The sequence below is a fragment of the Lissotriton helveticus genome, chromosome 6, assembly GCF_964261635.1.
Source record: "Lissotriton helveticus chromosome 6, aLisHel1.1, whole genome shotgun sequence".
Taxonomy (NCBI): domain Eukaryota; kingdom Metazoa; phylum Chordata; class Amphibia; order Caudata; family Salamandridae; genus Lissotriton; species Lissotriton helveticus.
The window spans coordinates 1,149,435,788-1,149,453,288 of NC_136067.1; the positions used below are offsets into that span (position 1 = coordinate 1,149,435,788).

At 42.1% G+C, this 17,501-nt stretch overlaps 1 protein-coding gene across 2 annotated transcripts in view; it reads left to right on the forward strand.

The window, feature by feature from the left end:
- Nucleotides 1–14,608, forward strand: part of DSE (dermatan sulfate epimerase) — a 258,865-nt gene extending 244,257 nt beyond the window's left edge. For both annotated transcript variants that reach the window (XM_078648808.1, XM_078648809.1), the window contains exons 5-6: nt 6,672–6,879; nt 11,605–14,608. In XM_078648808.1, the coding sequence (XP_078504934.1) occupies nt 6,672–6,879; nt 11,605–13,369 (1,973 nt within the window). In that variant the 3' untranslated portion in view covers nt 13,370–14,608. The remainder of the gene's footprint in view (nt 1–6,671; nt 6,880–11,604) is intronic.
- Nucleotides 14,609–17,501: the final 2,893 nt, after the last annotated feature.

Sequence of the window (17,501 nt, forward strand, 5' to 3'; positions counted from 1 at the left end):
GGTTATGTTGATCGGATAGCTGTTCCTCCCTGACATGTTGCCATTTCTCTGTTCATCTTCAGAGGGGACTGGTTGAAGGGTTCCAAAGATTTTAGAGAAATGAGAGACCATTCATCTGCTGTGACAGCAACATCCAGATGTTGGCCCTTCGAGGAGTCGGCCAGAAAAGGAGATCTAATAACTTGCCAGAAGAGAGCGCTGTCTTTATTATGGCAACTAAGATGTAACTGCGCCCAAAGGTTGTTCTTAATTTCTTTCCTGCGTTCGGTTCTGGCTGTGTTATAGAGTTTTCTTAGGTTGGAAATTTCCGAAATATCCCTCAGAGGACTACGGAGGGCGGCCTTTAGATCTGAAAGAGCCTTACGACATTTTGCATTAAACCATCTCTCAGAATTAGATTTTTTATTCCTAAGTTTACCAGTAAACTCCTCTCTGATAACCTTTAGAACTTTCTGAAAGCTGGCCCCAATTATTTGAGGCGAGGCGTCAATGGATAGACAGTCAAGAACCCACGGTCTGGCTTTATCGAGGACCCGTTCCGTGTTTACGAGTGGGTCGACCTTGGCCCATTTAACTGTGTATCCGTTCACCTTATTCATGGTTAGGGAGCTTTGTGTTAGTTGGCTGGTAATGGTAGAGTGTAGGGTGACATTTTTTGGGGAAACTGTTACACTAATGGGATAGTGATCACTGCTCACATCCGTCCCTGTGTGGAAGTTGGCCAGTTGACCCTTCAGGCTCTGTGAGGTCAAAATATAATCTATAGTAGTTAAAGACTCCCTACCGTGGAACGTTGGAGAAAAGTCTATTGGCGGTTCTACTTGGTCATTTGCAAACTCAAGTTCTAAAGAGAAAAGGGACTCGTTTAGTTTATTCCCGCAAGTGGAATGTACAAAATGTGGCAATGGGCTGCCGTGTTCGTCCAGCAGGCCACAATTCCCGTTTTTGTGGTTTGTGCATAGTGCAATATTAAAATCACCGCCCCAAATCACATATACTGTGGTTGGGTGTAGGTCGTTTTGCAAAAATTCTAAAAAAGTGGTAATTTCGCTTAGCAATTTTATACAGTCCGTTATTTCGGAATTATTATAATAGTTAACCAGAATAATGGTACTATTTTTGTTAAAATTTATTTGAAGTATTTGGTAGCTTGGATCTTCTTTAAGCATGCATATAATTAGGGGAGACAGAGTATTGGCAACGTAAACTGCCAAGCCACCCTTTGGTCTGCCCATGACTCCTTGAATGGCTGGAGTATGGAATGTTTTGTAACCGAGTAAATGATATGGAATGATTGACCAGGTTTCCTGAAGACAGACTACCTGATGTACATTAACTGTATCCAGCCATGGTTGTAACGCTGTTTTGGCTCGCAAGCCTGCAACATTCCAATACAAGATTGAGATGCTCGGATCTGCACTGTGTGGATGGTCATATGGCTGTGATGACAGAGTTTTAGGTGATGGGAGATCTGCAGATCGCTTACGCAAACACTCTGCCGAAGTTACACCTCCTAACGTATTTTTATTGATATTTTGGATCTGATGGAGATTTGTAGCATTTGCTCCAATAGGAGCCTCCGGAAAGATGTATGACGTTATTTTTATGTTAGTATGAGAGGGTTCTATCGGAGATCTGATCTCGTTAATTATTGAGATCGGCGGTGTTAGTAGTGTAAGGGGTTGATGTTTAGACAGGCTTAACTTTTGTCCGGGCCTAGTAGAGACATCAGGAGTTGTCGGGACCTGGGTCTTATTTATTGTGGTTGCTGGCAGTCAGTCTACCATATCCAGACAGTCATAGCGATTTCTAGTTGGGAAGCCCTGCCAGCCCTCCATGGGGAACTGGGGCCTTCCAGGACGCCAAATCTGTGACTGCCAATCCTGTGACTGCCAGTCTCTGTTACTGTTTCTATTGGTGTGGGCCACCTGGTTCCAGTGCCCTTCAAGGGGTTGTTGCCAATTTACAGTGGGGAAATATTGATGGGTGTTCTCCGGGGGGTAGAAAAAAGAAAGATGGTGGGCATCAATTCCACCCTTTTTTTCCAATGATGGCCATGAGCAAATATAGTTAACTGTGGTTGGATCAACGCAGTTTACTATAATACAATCGCCCTGTATTGATTTTTGTTCCTCCCCTATCCAAGTTACTCTACGTACTGTGGTTATTCTGCTGATATGATGGCGCTGTAATGGTCTATTTAGACTTAGCCACTGCAAGACTTTATTTTTAAGGGACCAAAAGGATTCATTAATGCCTTCAGAGAGTTCAGGGACGCCGGTAAGAATAACCGTGTAAGGGGATGCCTCAGGAGGAAGGTGCACTGGGCGCCTTGGGCGCACTCCCCTTTTTGCTATCTCTGAGGATTTAGTTTCCAATGTTTTGGGAGGTAGAGGTATCTGTTTTTTTAGAGATAACTGTTTTTTATCAGCGGGTTGATTCGTGCTTTTCACAGAACCTTGTAAGGCCTGGGTCGGATCGTTAATTGATCCAGCCGAGGGCACACCCACGTCAGGGTTAGTCTGATGAGGTGCTAATGGAACTGGGTGTTTAGGTAGTATAGTAGATGAATTAGGCGCTACTATCGGTTTACTGCCAGGGCCTGGTTGGGGCGCTTGTGGAGCTTTTACTAAAAGTTTTGGTTTCCCCTTCCTCTGATTTATGTGATCTACGCTGGGCTGGGTAACTGTTCTAGTAGATAGTAGTGCCATCTGTTTTTCTAGATGCCTCAGGCTAGATTGCAGGGGTTTTAGATACTCAATAAGGAGTTCCCTAATGGTGGATAATAGAAAAGGGGTGGTATTACAGACTGTACAGAGGCTCTCGGGTTAACCACACCTTAATACCTCCCACTTATTATGTATTTCCTTTTCAGTGTTCCGCTTAAAACCACAACCGTCCTAGAGAGCATAATATCAATATGCTACACTATTGTCACATGTTTATGTTGTCAGCAGAAGTAGTAGGTCATTTGTAAAATTAGGTTCCTGGACAGTAGTATCTTTTGCATACAATGCAGCTATAGAGCACTGGCGTGAACACTGAGAGGAAAGGTTTTTGCAGATTGTGCATGCTCTGCTCACAGGCTCCTCGTATCCAGAGGCATGCAGTGTATGAGCTAAATTCGCCAAATAGAATTAAATAATTGAAGCTTAATAAAATGGTCCAGGTCTGTTCTGTTAGAGCCTGCAGCCCTAAACTTGATAACAATGTGGTCGCCATTTTGAAAATGTTTAAATAATTTTTTTTACAGTCCTTTGTAGTGAAGAGCTTTAGCTTAAAAACGAGTCACATTTATCAAATAGGAATGTCCACCTTCTCAGTCAATATTTTCATATAGAGAAATTCTTCTATTTCCACCCCAGAGTAGCGTATCTTAAACCTTTGGGACCCCACTGAAGCACTACCGGAAGCAATTTGTAAGAGTTGAACCTCAAAACAATGCACAAAAATACAGAAGCAAGTATACATCAAACAAATACACTTATACAAATATGAAAATTTGTATTTATGTCACAGACAAAAATATGCCAAAATCAAAATATTGATATGAAGGATGGAGCTTTTCAAAATTCAGGTTTTAAGAGACAAGGTGGTATGCTGGACTTCAGAATTCCACTTTATCCTTTTTTGCTCCTAATGCATGACCTCTTTTTAGTTGGCACATACCAGAGCTTCAGTTGAGGCCACCAGTTGTCTAAACTAGATTCTATGTGCTCTACTTGCACTGGTCTCAAAAGTTAAGCCACAGATACCAACGTCACATTTAGCATTCATTTTCAAATTTTCACATCAACAGAGCTTTTTTAAAATGTTCATTTTTATTTTATGATGTTTTATGTATATATTCTCAGGATTTGTCATTTGCCACTTAAATAGCTGGAGCAACACAAAGCAGCCCATTTTGATGGAAAAGGTTATGATCCTTCATTTTGGTCACAGGGTTGGTACTTGTAAATCATAGCATAGCTGTTTGTAAACCTTATCATACCTTATCTTTGCTGCTTGCATTGGTTCTGTGCCTTTTCCATTCTTTACTTCGATCTTCACTAAAAATAGAACTTCATGATTATTATAACTGTTTGCAAATGTTATAAAGCATATTGTCAGTGGCCCTGCTTTCAGAATAGTATTGTTTTTACATCTGCTCTAGTTGGTGTCCCATTACCCCACATAGGATAATTGTTCACCCTATGCAATTACCAGTTTACTGTACAATTATGCATATTATTGGGCTTTGTGCTTGGTATTGTGCAGTATGTTCTTTTATCTATTTCCCATTTGATCTGATCCTGTTTATGTTGTAAATACATTTAAAATACATGAGTTATTGTCCAGTGTGGTGTGTACACACAACTCCTGTCTTTACATTTATATGTATAGTACTGTTTATACCTGTGTTACATTGTACCAAAACTCACAATTGCAGCGTTGTGAAACTGTACATTTAGCTTCACTTACATCCCTGTAAGTATAGTTTTGTTCAGTGATTTTAATAAAGCTATATGTTCAATTACTCCAGCATTTTAGCACCAAAGCCAAGTGCTGAATAGGGCATGACAATATAGTAGGAGTAACTCTGAATAGCTACAGAGTAATTCATGACTACCATTTACTTTTTTCAGATGAAGCAGCTCACTCATGCCAGCCCACTTGTTTATTGCTGTATTTTAGGAAATGTATTTGTTAAATATCGTTTAACTCCCATTAATGTATATGCTCTGTTAACTATCCTGCAGATACACACTTTTAATGCATAGAGTGATACATGATTGTCAATTTTGTTTTCCCTTTCTCTGCATTAGCTGAGTTTGGAAGTACTCATACACCACATTGTACAACCTTTACGGTTCTGTTTACCTTCCAGTGTTGCTGTGCCAATTAATGTGTCCAAATGAAGGCAGCGGTGATACATTAATATGAACAGCCAAAACATGTTTGGACTTTTTATATTTAGTAGGCTCTAAACCATCATTTTTTCCATTAACCTACCTTTCTGCACAACACACCTACACCTAGCAGAATGTTGCTCTTTAGTAAGCAACTTCCTCCTGTACGCCCAAGCCCAGTCATAACCAACACTTCATTGGTCTTACTTGGCATAAATTATTGATGTGTAGTAGGTCTAAAAAATGTTGCTAATGTTTTACCTTTTTTGCAGAAAGAATGTTGTTATATTTCTGAGCTTGTTGGGTCCTAAACATATGTTTGCAGAGCTCGTCACTACTCACAACGCATTATGTCCGCTTCTGTTTTGATAAATTTGCCAATACCAACTAAACTTGATTCAAACCATGGCGGTCAGTGCGTTTGCCTGTTAACATTTGCATTGACTAACTTGTTTTCCAGGTGCAGATTTCAAATAAAAAGATTTAAACCTAAAGTCCGAATGGTTAGAGGCCACAAATAAGTAGCTATTCCAAATTTTGGGGATTTTCAAGCAGTCCCCCAGGAGACCACAATTTTCTAAAACAGTACTTGTAATATTACAATGAGAGTTCAGGTTAGAACTTATTCTCATAAGAAGCCCTGTTTTCAGTGGTGCTCGCCACAAACAAAGGTTGGTGGTGGGGTGGAGGGAACGCGGAAGGGGTAGCGTGGGAGAGGGAGTGTTTCAGAGTTGGGAATCGTACGGGGTGTTAGGAATAATATAGTAAAAAAATAACTTACCTAAAGCCACCGGCCTCCGGCCGCCTCCTGCGTCGCCTCACTCCTCCTGGTCCCAGCAGCCACTGGGACAGACTCCCATCCAATACCCGTGCTGCTATCATGCTATGAGAGCAGCCCAGGGATTGGCCTGAGCAGGCTGGAAAGGCACTCCATGTAGACCAGGGAGTCTGTGGGGTTTCTTTAGCCCAGCCGGGCTAGAGAAACCTAAATGCACAGTTGTGTTTGGCCGGACTAAAACACATATGCCCACTTAGGGAGTGCAAATAGCACTTCTCCTCCCCCTCCCATGCATCGGCCCCACCCCTCCCTACAGCACTGGCTCAGAGCCAGCAAATGAAAAATAAAACAGTGCTAGAACATCGTTTTATTTTTCATTAGCTGGCTTTGAGCCAGGCTGTAGGGCGACGATTCGTCCGCCATTGCGGAGGAGCTGCCTCTGCTTGTTTTTTGACGGAATAACTAACCCTCAAGGGTGGAATAATAGAGATGACTTTTTTTAGGAATGGCCTGCTTTTACCAGTAAGCAAGTCCAACCAAGGTGATATTGTTGCCAACAAAAGGCTAAAATCTAAAGTACGTCATACTATGTTGTGTCCGTCATGTCATGGAATTTAAAATTGGACAGAATTGAATTTTTTTTCAAGACATAAAACACTGAAATATTGTATAACATTTAATTGTTGTGCAGTTTACCCTATGGGTCTTTTTTCCTTAACAAAGGAATATCCAGAGAAGAAAAGCACATCTTTAAACTTGTTGTTTGTAAACTACAAAGTGCATGCCAAGAGTATTATTTACTTCTCCCTAGTGTAAAAAGTTAAAGAGATTACCCCTCTTTTTAAGGCAGACATAGGGATTAAGAGACAGTGCATTGGGTGAGGGCAATGGAAAAAACAGTGAGAAATTGTATTCCAGAGAAAATTCTTGATTAACTTGTAAGAGCATTATATGACTGTACATTGGTTTTATAGTTGTTATGATTTTGACTTCTTTTATTCTAGGATTTCATAGAACAGTGGCCATTGCAGACTCCAACTACAACTGGTTTTATGGACCAGAGAGTCAACTGGTGTTCCTTGACAAATTTGTGATGCGAAATGGCAGTGGGAACTGGCTCGCGGAGCAGATAAGGAAGAACCGAGTGGTGGAAGGACCTGGGACTCCAGCCAAGGGGCAACGGTGGTCCACTCTACACACAGAATTTATTTGGTATGACTCGATTGAGTATATGCTGGGGAGATGAGGAGACATCTGTCTTGGATTCGGCATGTAGACTACATTAGTAGAGATATGCATTTTTTTCATACTGCTAACTCAGCAAAAGCTGCTTATGGAACCAGTACTGCAGACATCAATAGAAATTTGCTGTGGCCTTAGGAGAATAATGGCCATATGTATCAACATACCCTTTAGCGATTTCTTAATAGCGATTTTTAAGGAATGCTATTTAGAAATCGCAAAATGGTATGTATGTAGAAAATCGCAATTTATTAGCGATTTCTGAAAATTCCTTAATTGCGATTAGCAAATTGCTAATCGCAATTAAGGAATCATTTCCCATTCATTCCTATGGGCCAGGAGGCGCATAGGAATGAATGTGAAATTATTCTCAATTTGCGATTCGCAATTTGCTAATCGCAAATTGAGAATAATTTCAAGGGTGCAGGGGTGTCCAAAGGACACCCTGTTGCACCCCTGAAATACGCATGGGTGCACATGTGGTGCACATACACGCCCTAAGGGCATGTATGTGCATCACATGGCACTTTGAAAAATGCTGAAATGTGCATTTTTCAAGGAAATCGCAACTTACCACCAACTAGAAGTTAGTGGTAATTTGCGATTCCTTAAGGGCATTTTGAAAATTATTTTTGCTTCATACATTGCATTTAAGGAATGGCATATTTTGCGATTCCTTATTTTGCACCCAAAACCTTTCATACATACCATTTTGCGAAAATGGGTTCGCAAACGGCAAAATTCTGCGAATTTCGGCATTTGCGAACCCATTTGGCCTTGATACATATGGCCCTAAGTGTTTTACACAATATGATTTTACAGTACAGTCCCAAATTAATGATAAGCTTTTTTACACATGGCCTTATTACGAGCGCCCCATATAATTCTGATATACGTGGTAAATCCTGAGTTTTGGAATTTTATTGTATCTGGTAAATACCAGGGCCCAGATTTATCAAAATTTTGCGTCACCCTTGTGCAGTGGAGGGCGATGTAAAACCTAGAATGGGATTTACCGTGCCACGCGGAGGCACCCTGCATGGATTGGTAACTCAGGTGTAACGTAAGGCAGCGACTTGGGCTGCCTTGCGTTACATTGCTCCGGTAGGGTGTTGCCTGGGTGGAGTGTGGGTGTTTACATGCATCCACCTATGTATTCTGAAGCATTCCCAGATTTAGTAACCTCGTTAGAGCTGAAAATTTGGCAGAATTGTACGCCTTCCCAATATAGGCGCAAGAAGGAGAAATATTGTTATTTCCCCTCGTTGTTTCCTCTTTCTAAGTGTGCTGCATTTGGATCTAAGATGGTGTGCCTTCCTTCACAAAAACAATCCTGCCTGTAACGCAAACACCCTTTCACCAGGGTGCAAGGGTGCCTGCATTGGCACTAGACTGTACTGCATGTGCAAGCGCAGGGAGAGGACAGGAATGTGCCAAATAACAATAGATATGGCACATTCCTGCCCTCTCCCCAAGGTGTTTTGCTGCTTTGCCGTGCATGAAAAAAAATCATAAATATGGGCCCAGGTGTGATAACATCTGCAGCTGCCAACCCCTACAAATTTATGCAAATCAAACCTATCAACTGAAATTTACCAGGGAAAATACGCTCAGAATATTTGGGGACACACATATTTTAGTTCAGTAAGCATTAACATCCTCATGTTATGCCTCATTTTGCATGCAAACCCTGTAGTAGGAGATAATTATCGCGTATGAAAAAATTTGAACACCTCAAAGTCGGATTTTATTGCGTGCAATAATTACTGCACTGTACACCAGGGTTCTAATAATGAGGTCCTAAAAGTTAAACATAATTGATACACAAACAATTATTTTCCTATTACCAGCGGCAGCTGCTCCCAGGAAGCAGCAGTGGAGTGGGAAGGGGGGAAGAAGGTGAGGGGGCATTTTAAAATTAAAATAAAAGTATTCATCAGATGGCTGGCTGCCACCTCTCCTCCGTCTTCTTCCTGGCTTCTTCTCTGCCAGCAGGAAGCACCCTGTTCCCAGGCTGCCCATGGCCAATCACAATGCTACAATGCAGCGTTGTGATTGGTCTTAGCGCCGTTGTAAGGCGCTCAGACAGGGAATGGGAGCCTGGGCATGTTCTGCACTGTAATGCTGCCTGGGTGGAGAACATGCAAAGTGCGCACAAATGATTGGCCGGCCCCAAACATTCATGCGCACTTACATAGTACCCACCATTCCTCCCCCTGCTCTGTGAGCAGAGCAGATCCTCCCCGCCAAGATGCTGCAGGAGGACCAAATAAAATGATAATAACATTGAGTTATTATCATTTTATTTTTCCTTTTTTTTTCACTGCGAAAAGCAGTGGGACAACGCTCCTCCGCCTTAGCGGAGGAACCACCACTGCCTGTTAATAGGATTATTTAAGCAATATGCCCTATCATTGTAGTAGATGTGGCCAAACATGGGCTGAGAGGTATTTCAAAGTAACCGCCCATCGCCGCCTGCTCTCAGTGACCAAATAAGGAATGAGCTACATATAAAAAAAAAAAAAGTAAAGTCCACATTTGTAAAGCGCACAATCACCCGTAAGGGTCTCTAGGCGCTGGGGGGCCGTCGGGAAGATTAAGCGAGCTATTGCCCAGAGTCACATGGTGCTGGGCTAACCTGCCGCCGGAGCCGGGGATCGAACCGTGGTCCCCAGATTCCAGCGTCAGTCGCCCTGGCCGCGGCGCCACACCTCTTCCTAATCACTAATCTCTTGATTGCTAATGATTTTCCATCCAATCACTGATTTACTAGTGTTGTTGGTCATGGTACCATATTTAATGCCATCAATGAAGATCGGGTGGCGGTTTTGGAGTGACTTGTACTTTTTCATCTAGACAGCTTTATGGAAGCAATCTTCATTTTATTTTGTTTACACAACTGAGTATGGAAAAGATTTGAATATGCCTGTATGCTCCTGCTCATCATCCTGTGGCACTCCTGAAGCGAATGGGCTCTCTAAAACCTATGCAAGAGCTCTGTATGCTGGTTCAGTAAAAAGTAGCTCACTATCCATAGTTTAAACGGAATCCACGTATGTATGTTCCTTTCTGGTTGAATAGGCAACTACAATCTTTTTGTCAGAGTTTAGTAAATTGTTCTATTTATGTTCAAATGTTTCATACAAAGTGTATTTGCCGATGATGGCTTAATGGCTCTGTAGATAGTGTAGTATTCAGTGTGGGTGCAACACTAAGGACACAAGGATATTCCTATACCGGGGTATATATTCCACCACAATCCCTAATGTTATGTGCCATTCTCGCTAGGCCCTCACAAACACGACTATGACACACCTCGGTACACTTGCAGCCATATTCATGAAGCCGAAATCGGCTCACAAAGGGCCAGATTCTGAAAATCTAGCCCTTTGCAAGCGCAATTTTTGCATTTGGGATTCATCATCCCAAATGCAAAAATCGCAACTTTAGAAATCGCTAAATTGCGAATAATTGCATTTAAGGAATCTCAATTTGAGATTCCTTAAATGCAATTCATAAACCATTTTAAAATTGCGAATTCGCAATCTGGAGCCGCTATTTACCTCGAAGTCTAACTATGTGGTAAATAGCGAAAACTTAGAAAAATGCACTTCAGTGGATTTTTCTAAGTTGTATGTTACACACACACATGTCCTTTGGACATGTGTGTGCGCAACACCAGTGTACCTTACCATTTCAGGGGTGCTACAGGGTGTCCTTTGGACACCCTGGCACCCTTGAAATCGCTTCCTTATTTGCGATTCGCTAATTGCTAATCGCAAATATGGAATGACTCCCCATTCATTCCTATGGGCCTTTAGGCCCATAGGAATGAATGGGAAAGCCATTCCTTATTTGCGATTAGCAATTACCGAATCGCAAATAAGGAAGCAGTAGAAATCGCAAAAAATATTGCGATTTCTACATGACTCCCGTTTTGCGAGTCTGTAATAGCGATTCCTTAAAAATCGCTATTAAGGACTCGCAAAACGGGACTTTGATGAATCTCGGGGTTGGACTCTTAGTTCTGTCAAGGGACTCCAATTCATATATATAAAATGGTATGCTATGGGATTGGTTTTATATAGCACATCTCTGCCATGACCTCTTGTCACTCTGTGTTTACGGGACTGTAGATTTTCTCACAGCTCTGGCTGGTTTGGGTTACGCGTGGCTTTACCCCCTTGTGCTTGTGTCGATTGTGTCTTTCTACTATAATACAGAATCTCAAACACTGAGGAATGGTTGCTGAGGTAGGTCTGAAGCATGGATTGAATGTTGTGTTTGTGGTGTTGGTTGACGGGACGTTGCTCCATGCACTTCTTTGACGTGGTTTTGGATGCGTCACTTGAAGTGACCTTGGTTGTGAGTCATGGTGTTAAGTTGACAGCCCTGAGGATCGAAGGTATCATTTTTGTGACTATATTGATTATCATGTGGGCCGAGAAGAGTAACAAGTGTAGTAAGTGTAGTGTTTTGGTTGCATGCATGTGCGGTGTTCATCTTTGGTATGAAAACTTATTCTGGGGTTGAGTGAAGCAGTGTTGTGTTTAACTTTTAAGTGCATTTATGGAACCAACAGCATGTTGTATGATAGACCACCTTAATGCGTTACGCCTTTACATTTAGTTTTCTTGCATTTATTTTCATAGTAGGTGCTGTCTTGTTTCTTATACTTTTCTTCTCATTTTGCAGGTATGATGCAACATTACAATCCAGGCCACCACCAGATTTTGGAATCCCAAGGTTACATTATTTTGAGGACTGGGGAGTTGTGACCTATGGAAGTGCTTTACCTGCAGAAGTCAACAGACCTTTTCTTTCGTTCAAATCAGGAAAGCTAGGAGGGCGTGCAATATACGACATTGTGCATCAAAACAAATACGCTGAGTGGGTCAAGGGCTGGAGGAACTTTAATGCAGGCCATGAGCACCCCGACCAGAACTCGTTTACATTTGCTCCGAATGGAGTTCCTTTCATAACCGAAGCTCTGTACGGTCCAAAGTACACATTTTTGAACAATGCACTGATGTTTTCCCCAGCGGTATCAAAGACCTGCTTCGCTCCATGGGAAGGGCAAATTACAGAAGACTGCTCATCAAAGTGGTTAAAGTACAAATATGGGTTGGCAGCCAACTGTCAAGGGAAAGTGGTTGCAGCTGCAGAGAAGAGTGGTGTAGTTTTCATCAGGGGAGAAGGAGTTGGAGCATACAACCCTGACCTCAAAATCAAAAACATCCAAAGAAACCTTGTGCTCCTCCATCCTCAGCTCCTCCTTCTTGTGGACCAAATCCACCTGGAACATGGTAGCCCTATTGAAGCGACTGCTAGCTTCTTCCACAATGTGGACATGCCATTTGAGGAAGCGTCTATAGATGGTGTGCATGGCGCCTTTCTTCGGCACAGAGACGGGCTGTATAAAATGTTCTGGATGGATGACACCGGACAGAGTGAAAAAGCTATTATTGCATCAATACCATATCCACATGGTTACCCATACAATGGTACAAATTATGTCAACGTTACCACCCGTCTCAGAAAACCCGTTACGAGGGCCGTGTACCTCTTTATAGGTCCTTCTGTGGATGTAGAGAGCTTCACTGTCAGTGGAGACTACCAGCAAGTTGACGTGTTCTTAGCAACTAGTGAGCATGCTTACGCAGCTTACCTATTTACAGGAGAAACCCCAAGCCAGTCGATATTCGCGGAGGTTAATGCAGACCGCCAGAAGATATTGTTTGATAAAACCTCAGCCATCACAAACTCTCCTGTGGCACCGGTGAAGGATTATGGTAGAATTGTGGATCAGAAACTACAGCACTTCAAGCCAGTTTTCCAGCAGATGGAAAAGCATATCTTGTCCAATGTGGGGAACACGGATAGTTTTAGAAAGATGGCAGAGCGCTTACTGAGGTTTTCAGACAAAAGGAACACAGAGGAAGCCATTGAGAAGATGTTTGACATTTCTCAGCAGCATCAGAAGCCGCAAGGCAAAGCCAAAAAGAGTAGGAAAGGAGCCCGAGGCAACAAGTTTATCAATGCAGGCGCGGCCCTTTTTGCACAACTCGAGGTGAATGAGCAGAAAACACGACAGAAGGCCATGGCAATGGCCTTGGGCGAGCAGCCCGTCAATGAAGAGGAGGAGATGCAAGACTTGTTAGATTTTGTAGATGTTCCGAACGTAAAACAAAAAAACATTGCTTCTTTTAGAATAGGCAGGCAAGGATCAGCACAGATGGAGACGCCGGCTCGAAGTAGTGTTCCTTCGATGTCCGCGTCTTACACCAGACTCTTCCTAATTCTGAACATTGCCATTTTCATCATTTTGCTGGTTTTACAACTGACTAGGTTCCAAAAAGCTAAGCGCTTGAATGGTCAAAGAAGCCTCTATGCAATCCTTCTCGCTGACTGTTGTGTACTATTGTGGTTGTACTCCTCATGTTCGCAGTCGCGATGTTAGCAACTAACAAATTTCACTCCGAGGGGTCGACATTTCTACGTGTCAATGCAAACATTTTTAAACAGGACAGGTCTGAAATATGGTTTTGTTAATATTTTATTAATTCATTGCTGTAATGTGCTGTGATCACAAAAAAAGTACACAATATTAAAATCATCGCAAGAGAGCCAAAAATGGGTGACCAAGATTTCTTGAATGAGCACAATTTATAACACTCATCAGTGTATCAGGTTAAGTAGTAATTTTGAAAAACAAGGTTTGTGCTAGCTGAAATCTTTCTCCTGGTTTCTTGTCTGGTTTTTTCAACTGGGAGAGAAAGCCAAGTGCAGACAGTGAGGCTTACCATCTGTTCTAGCCTTAAAAGTGGCATGTGTATATTTGGTTCATTCTCCTTTTTCTTGCACTGCTGAAATTTTAAACAAAATTCTGGCCATCTGGATCAAAGCTATTGACGTAAATCTGAGGTCTTATCCAACATTTTGATTGGGGTTCCATGGAGCCGATAAACCAATTACAGGATAGCCGTAGGAAGCTCAGGTCAACCGTCCTCCTTCATAGGGCTGCGGTCAGCACTGCCGCAATATGCAATTTCACATAAATTCTGAAGCCGCACAGCGGGACCCTGAATCAGTGTGTTTATGTTCTTTAAATAAAAGGGACTAGGGGCCAGATGTGTCCCATTCTGTGTCTATGGAAAAATGCTTTAGTACATATGGCCCTATGTGAATACAACTGATTCTACAACCACTAAAGTCAAGTTGTACATTAAACGTTGACAGTAAGCTATGAAGGCATGCATCTGGTTCGCCTCTGACTACCATCGCAATCCACTATGGCCATTGTTACGAGTACCCTCTTAATTCCATTGGGGCGTACTTATGAAATTTTTCCTGAACACTTAAGTGGAAAGTTTAGGCAAAAATTAGGAATTACTTGGTGAATCAGATGCGGAATTACTGATTCCCCTGGCAATTCCCATTCCTTAGTAGACACACTGGGTCCAACTTTAAATAGGCTGGACTTTTCCTGCCCCAGAGTTTCCGGTAGCCGTAGAATTGACAACTCCAGGAATTGAGAAATAACAGCCTAGAAGTACTTGAATCCACTGAGAGTGAGTCCAATACATGATTCTCTGTGCACATTTAAAAAGTGTGTATGTACAGAATTGTTTTGTAAAAGCGCATTCAAAGCTCACATGTTGTGAAATAATAAAATTCCATTTTCATTTCTTGTTTTAAACTTTCTTTGTACATTGGCTTAAATGTGTCACGATTTGACATTGTACTGGCTTTTTTTTTAAAGGCATGTGTATGTTTGTGGTTATAAAACACAAAAGTGTCAAAGGGGCTATATACAAAGTCTATGTGTGGTACATTAAACTAAAGCAGTCAGTGTCAACCCATTCAAAAACTATGAAGAAACATAGATAAGCATCCTGTGATCCCTAACAGGATACCCATCAGTCACCACTCGGAACCGCCCTTCATCATTTGGGATTCCTGTTAACCATATAATAGGTCCACTACTGGTTTAAGATGGAAGGTCAGATATTGTAACCTCTTGTAAACCTAGTAGTGACCAATATGGTTTAGAGTGTCACAAACTACCCATCGATCAAAAATTAGGGTGACTGATTTGCAGTGCTAGTGAAGAAAAGTGTGCTTAGTGAGAATAAAATTGGGTGAGGGAGCAGGAATGAAAAAAATGTTATTCTATTTTATGCTCGCTCCACCAATATTAAAAGAGCAGCAAAGGTAAATTTAACAAATATTTACCTAGATGTAAAAATGGTCAACATGTTTCAGCAAATTAAAGGGACTAAAGAGTCCATTGCTTTCATCAGGACCTAGATATTGAATAATGCTACTGCAAAAATATGGTGAAATGTTAAAAAGTGACTACATATTGAACAAGCTGCAACATAGAAAAAGATCACCTGAATTCCTAGGTGTAGTCTTTACTCGCAGTTGTTTTGTATGTCACCTTGTAGTCGAAGTAGTTGGCTCCACCCCGCCTGGCAACGGCTCAGGAAACGAGGGAAGCACCGCTCTCTCCGTCGGTACCTCTTTGCCGCCTTCCGAGCCGGTTAAATCACATAGTTCACGAGATAGTTCACAGGAGAATGTTCAGTCCCTTTTTTGGCACCATAATGTGTGCATATTTGCATGGCAACAGCAGCAGCAGACGTTCACATGGTGGAACACAACCGGTAAGACATCCGGTAAGACCGGATGTGGCCTAAGGGCTAGAGCGGTTGACCTCGAAGTTGGGGAACCGGGTTCGAGTTTTGGCAGGGATAGTCAACTTTCTGTGATTCTTGGCAAATAACAATCTCCCCGGGCCTAATAAAATGAATGTGTCCTTCTGTAACACTACTGGTACTCATGTGAAGCACTCTGATTCCTTCGGGTCGAGTTTGCGCTATATAAAACTCCCCCCCCCCCCCAAAAAAAAAGAGGACTATGGCTCCAACTTGCTGGCTTTGCCTCACTGGCTCTTCTTCCACATAAAGCTCCTTTTTTATCTCCGGAGCTGACTGTACCACATTTGCCCTCTACGCAAAGTGCTTACATCACTTCTGGTGCTTGTCTTGCGCACCTACTTTTCAACTGTGGCCTGAAATTAAGACCCACTTTTACTGGTATGGCTCTTCAAAGAAAGGGCTATTTTGAGTTTGAAGGCAAGCCTTGTATGAACCAAATCTTTCTCACAACCAGTTTTTTTTACTAGGATCTAGGAGGCCTTCCTTGAAAAACCTGTCTGTGAACAAGACTCTAAATGAGGTGGGCAGACAATGGGCTTGGCGGACAGGGTACATTGTTGCATTTGTGATGGGGTAACTCGAAATCAGTCCCTAGGCCTCTTTGTACACTTAATAATGACACAATCAATTACAGGTTTATCAATTTAGGCTTGAGACCAAGAGGTGCGAAAAGGGAGTCCTCTTGCACGCTACCTAGGGGTATCCACTATACTGAAAGTTCTGTCAAGAGATTAAAAGAGCTCTGTCAAGAGTAGTAGACTGGAGAGTTCCTCTGGATTCAACAAGCCTTTCAAGAGTCATGAGCCATTTGGTGGCCACAACATATCCCAAGAAACATTTGCCAATAATAGTGAGGAGAGAATACAGCTTCAAAGTGGAGTATAATGTACCATCTCTTTCCACGGCTGAGAAGAATGACCGTTGCACAGTAGTTCAGAACGTAATCTGTGAAAATATAAAATTCTATAAAATGTGGAACTATACGGGCAGGGTGATTCTGTATTTTAATGTGCAAGAATTAAAGTGTGTGAGGATGTGGTCAGTAATGAGCAGGAAGAGTAAAGACAATCTATAGGCCAATGGGGATGAAAGTGGACTAGAAGTATGCACCTTGGATATCTTCTTGTATTGCAGTTCATTGCACTACTTTGTTGTCATGTTTGATGTAATGTTCTAATGCAAGAAACATTAAATGAAAGATTTTATTAAACATAAATGTGCATGTCTATGATACAGAGAGTCAAATGGAATTGCTGATAGGTAGGCTGAACACTGGTAGGTTGTACCAGCACCCCCTCTGATTCATCTGTCTACCCATGCCATAGTGCATTCTATGACACCAAGGCTGTCAAAGAACCCAGGTGCTAGCCTCCTCTTTTCACATGAAGACACCATGCTTAGATGAAAAGGCAACATAATATTTTCTGCAGGGTGATATACATTTTGTCATTCTCTTCGTGACTAAATTGTGCTTGTTGAGTTTCAGAGTCCTTGAACACCTACCCAAAGAAGAGTGTGGACCGCCACTGTGGACACTGAGCAAACAACACCTTGCAAAGTCCTACGTGTGCCATTGAGCACATATTCTAGAGACGACTCAGTAAATTGGGAACACATAGATCTCTGCCTTACGCTTACAAATCCTGTAGGCCATAGAATGACCCCCCTTTGGCTTGCCTGCCCAACTATGTGTGGTTTCTGCTAAAGATGGCACAGGGGAAGGTCTGCAGGGTTGTCAGTTCCACTGCCTGATAGAGAACTGAGGCCCATTAAGTTTTCTCGCAAAAGTCCTTTATCTAATGCAGACCTGGCACTGAAGGAAGATACGTTCGCTCTAAAATTATCGTGGTGTAAACCATCAGTGTAGGA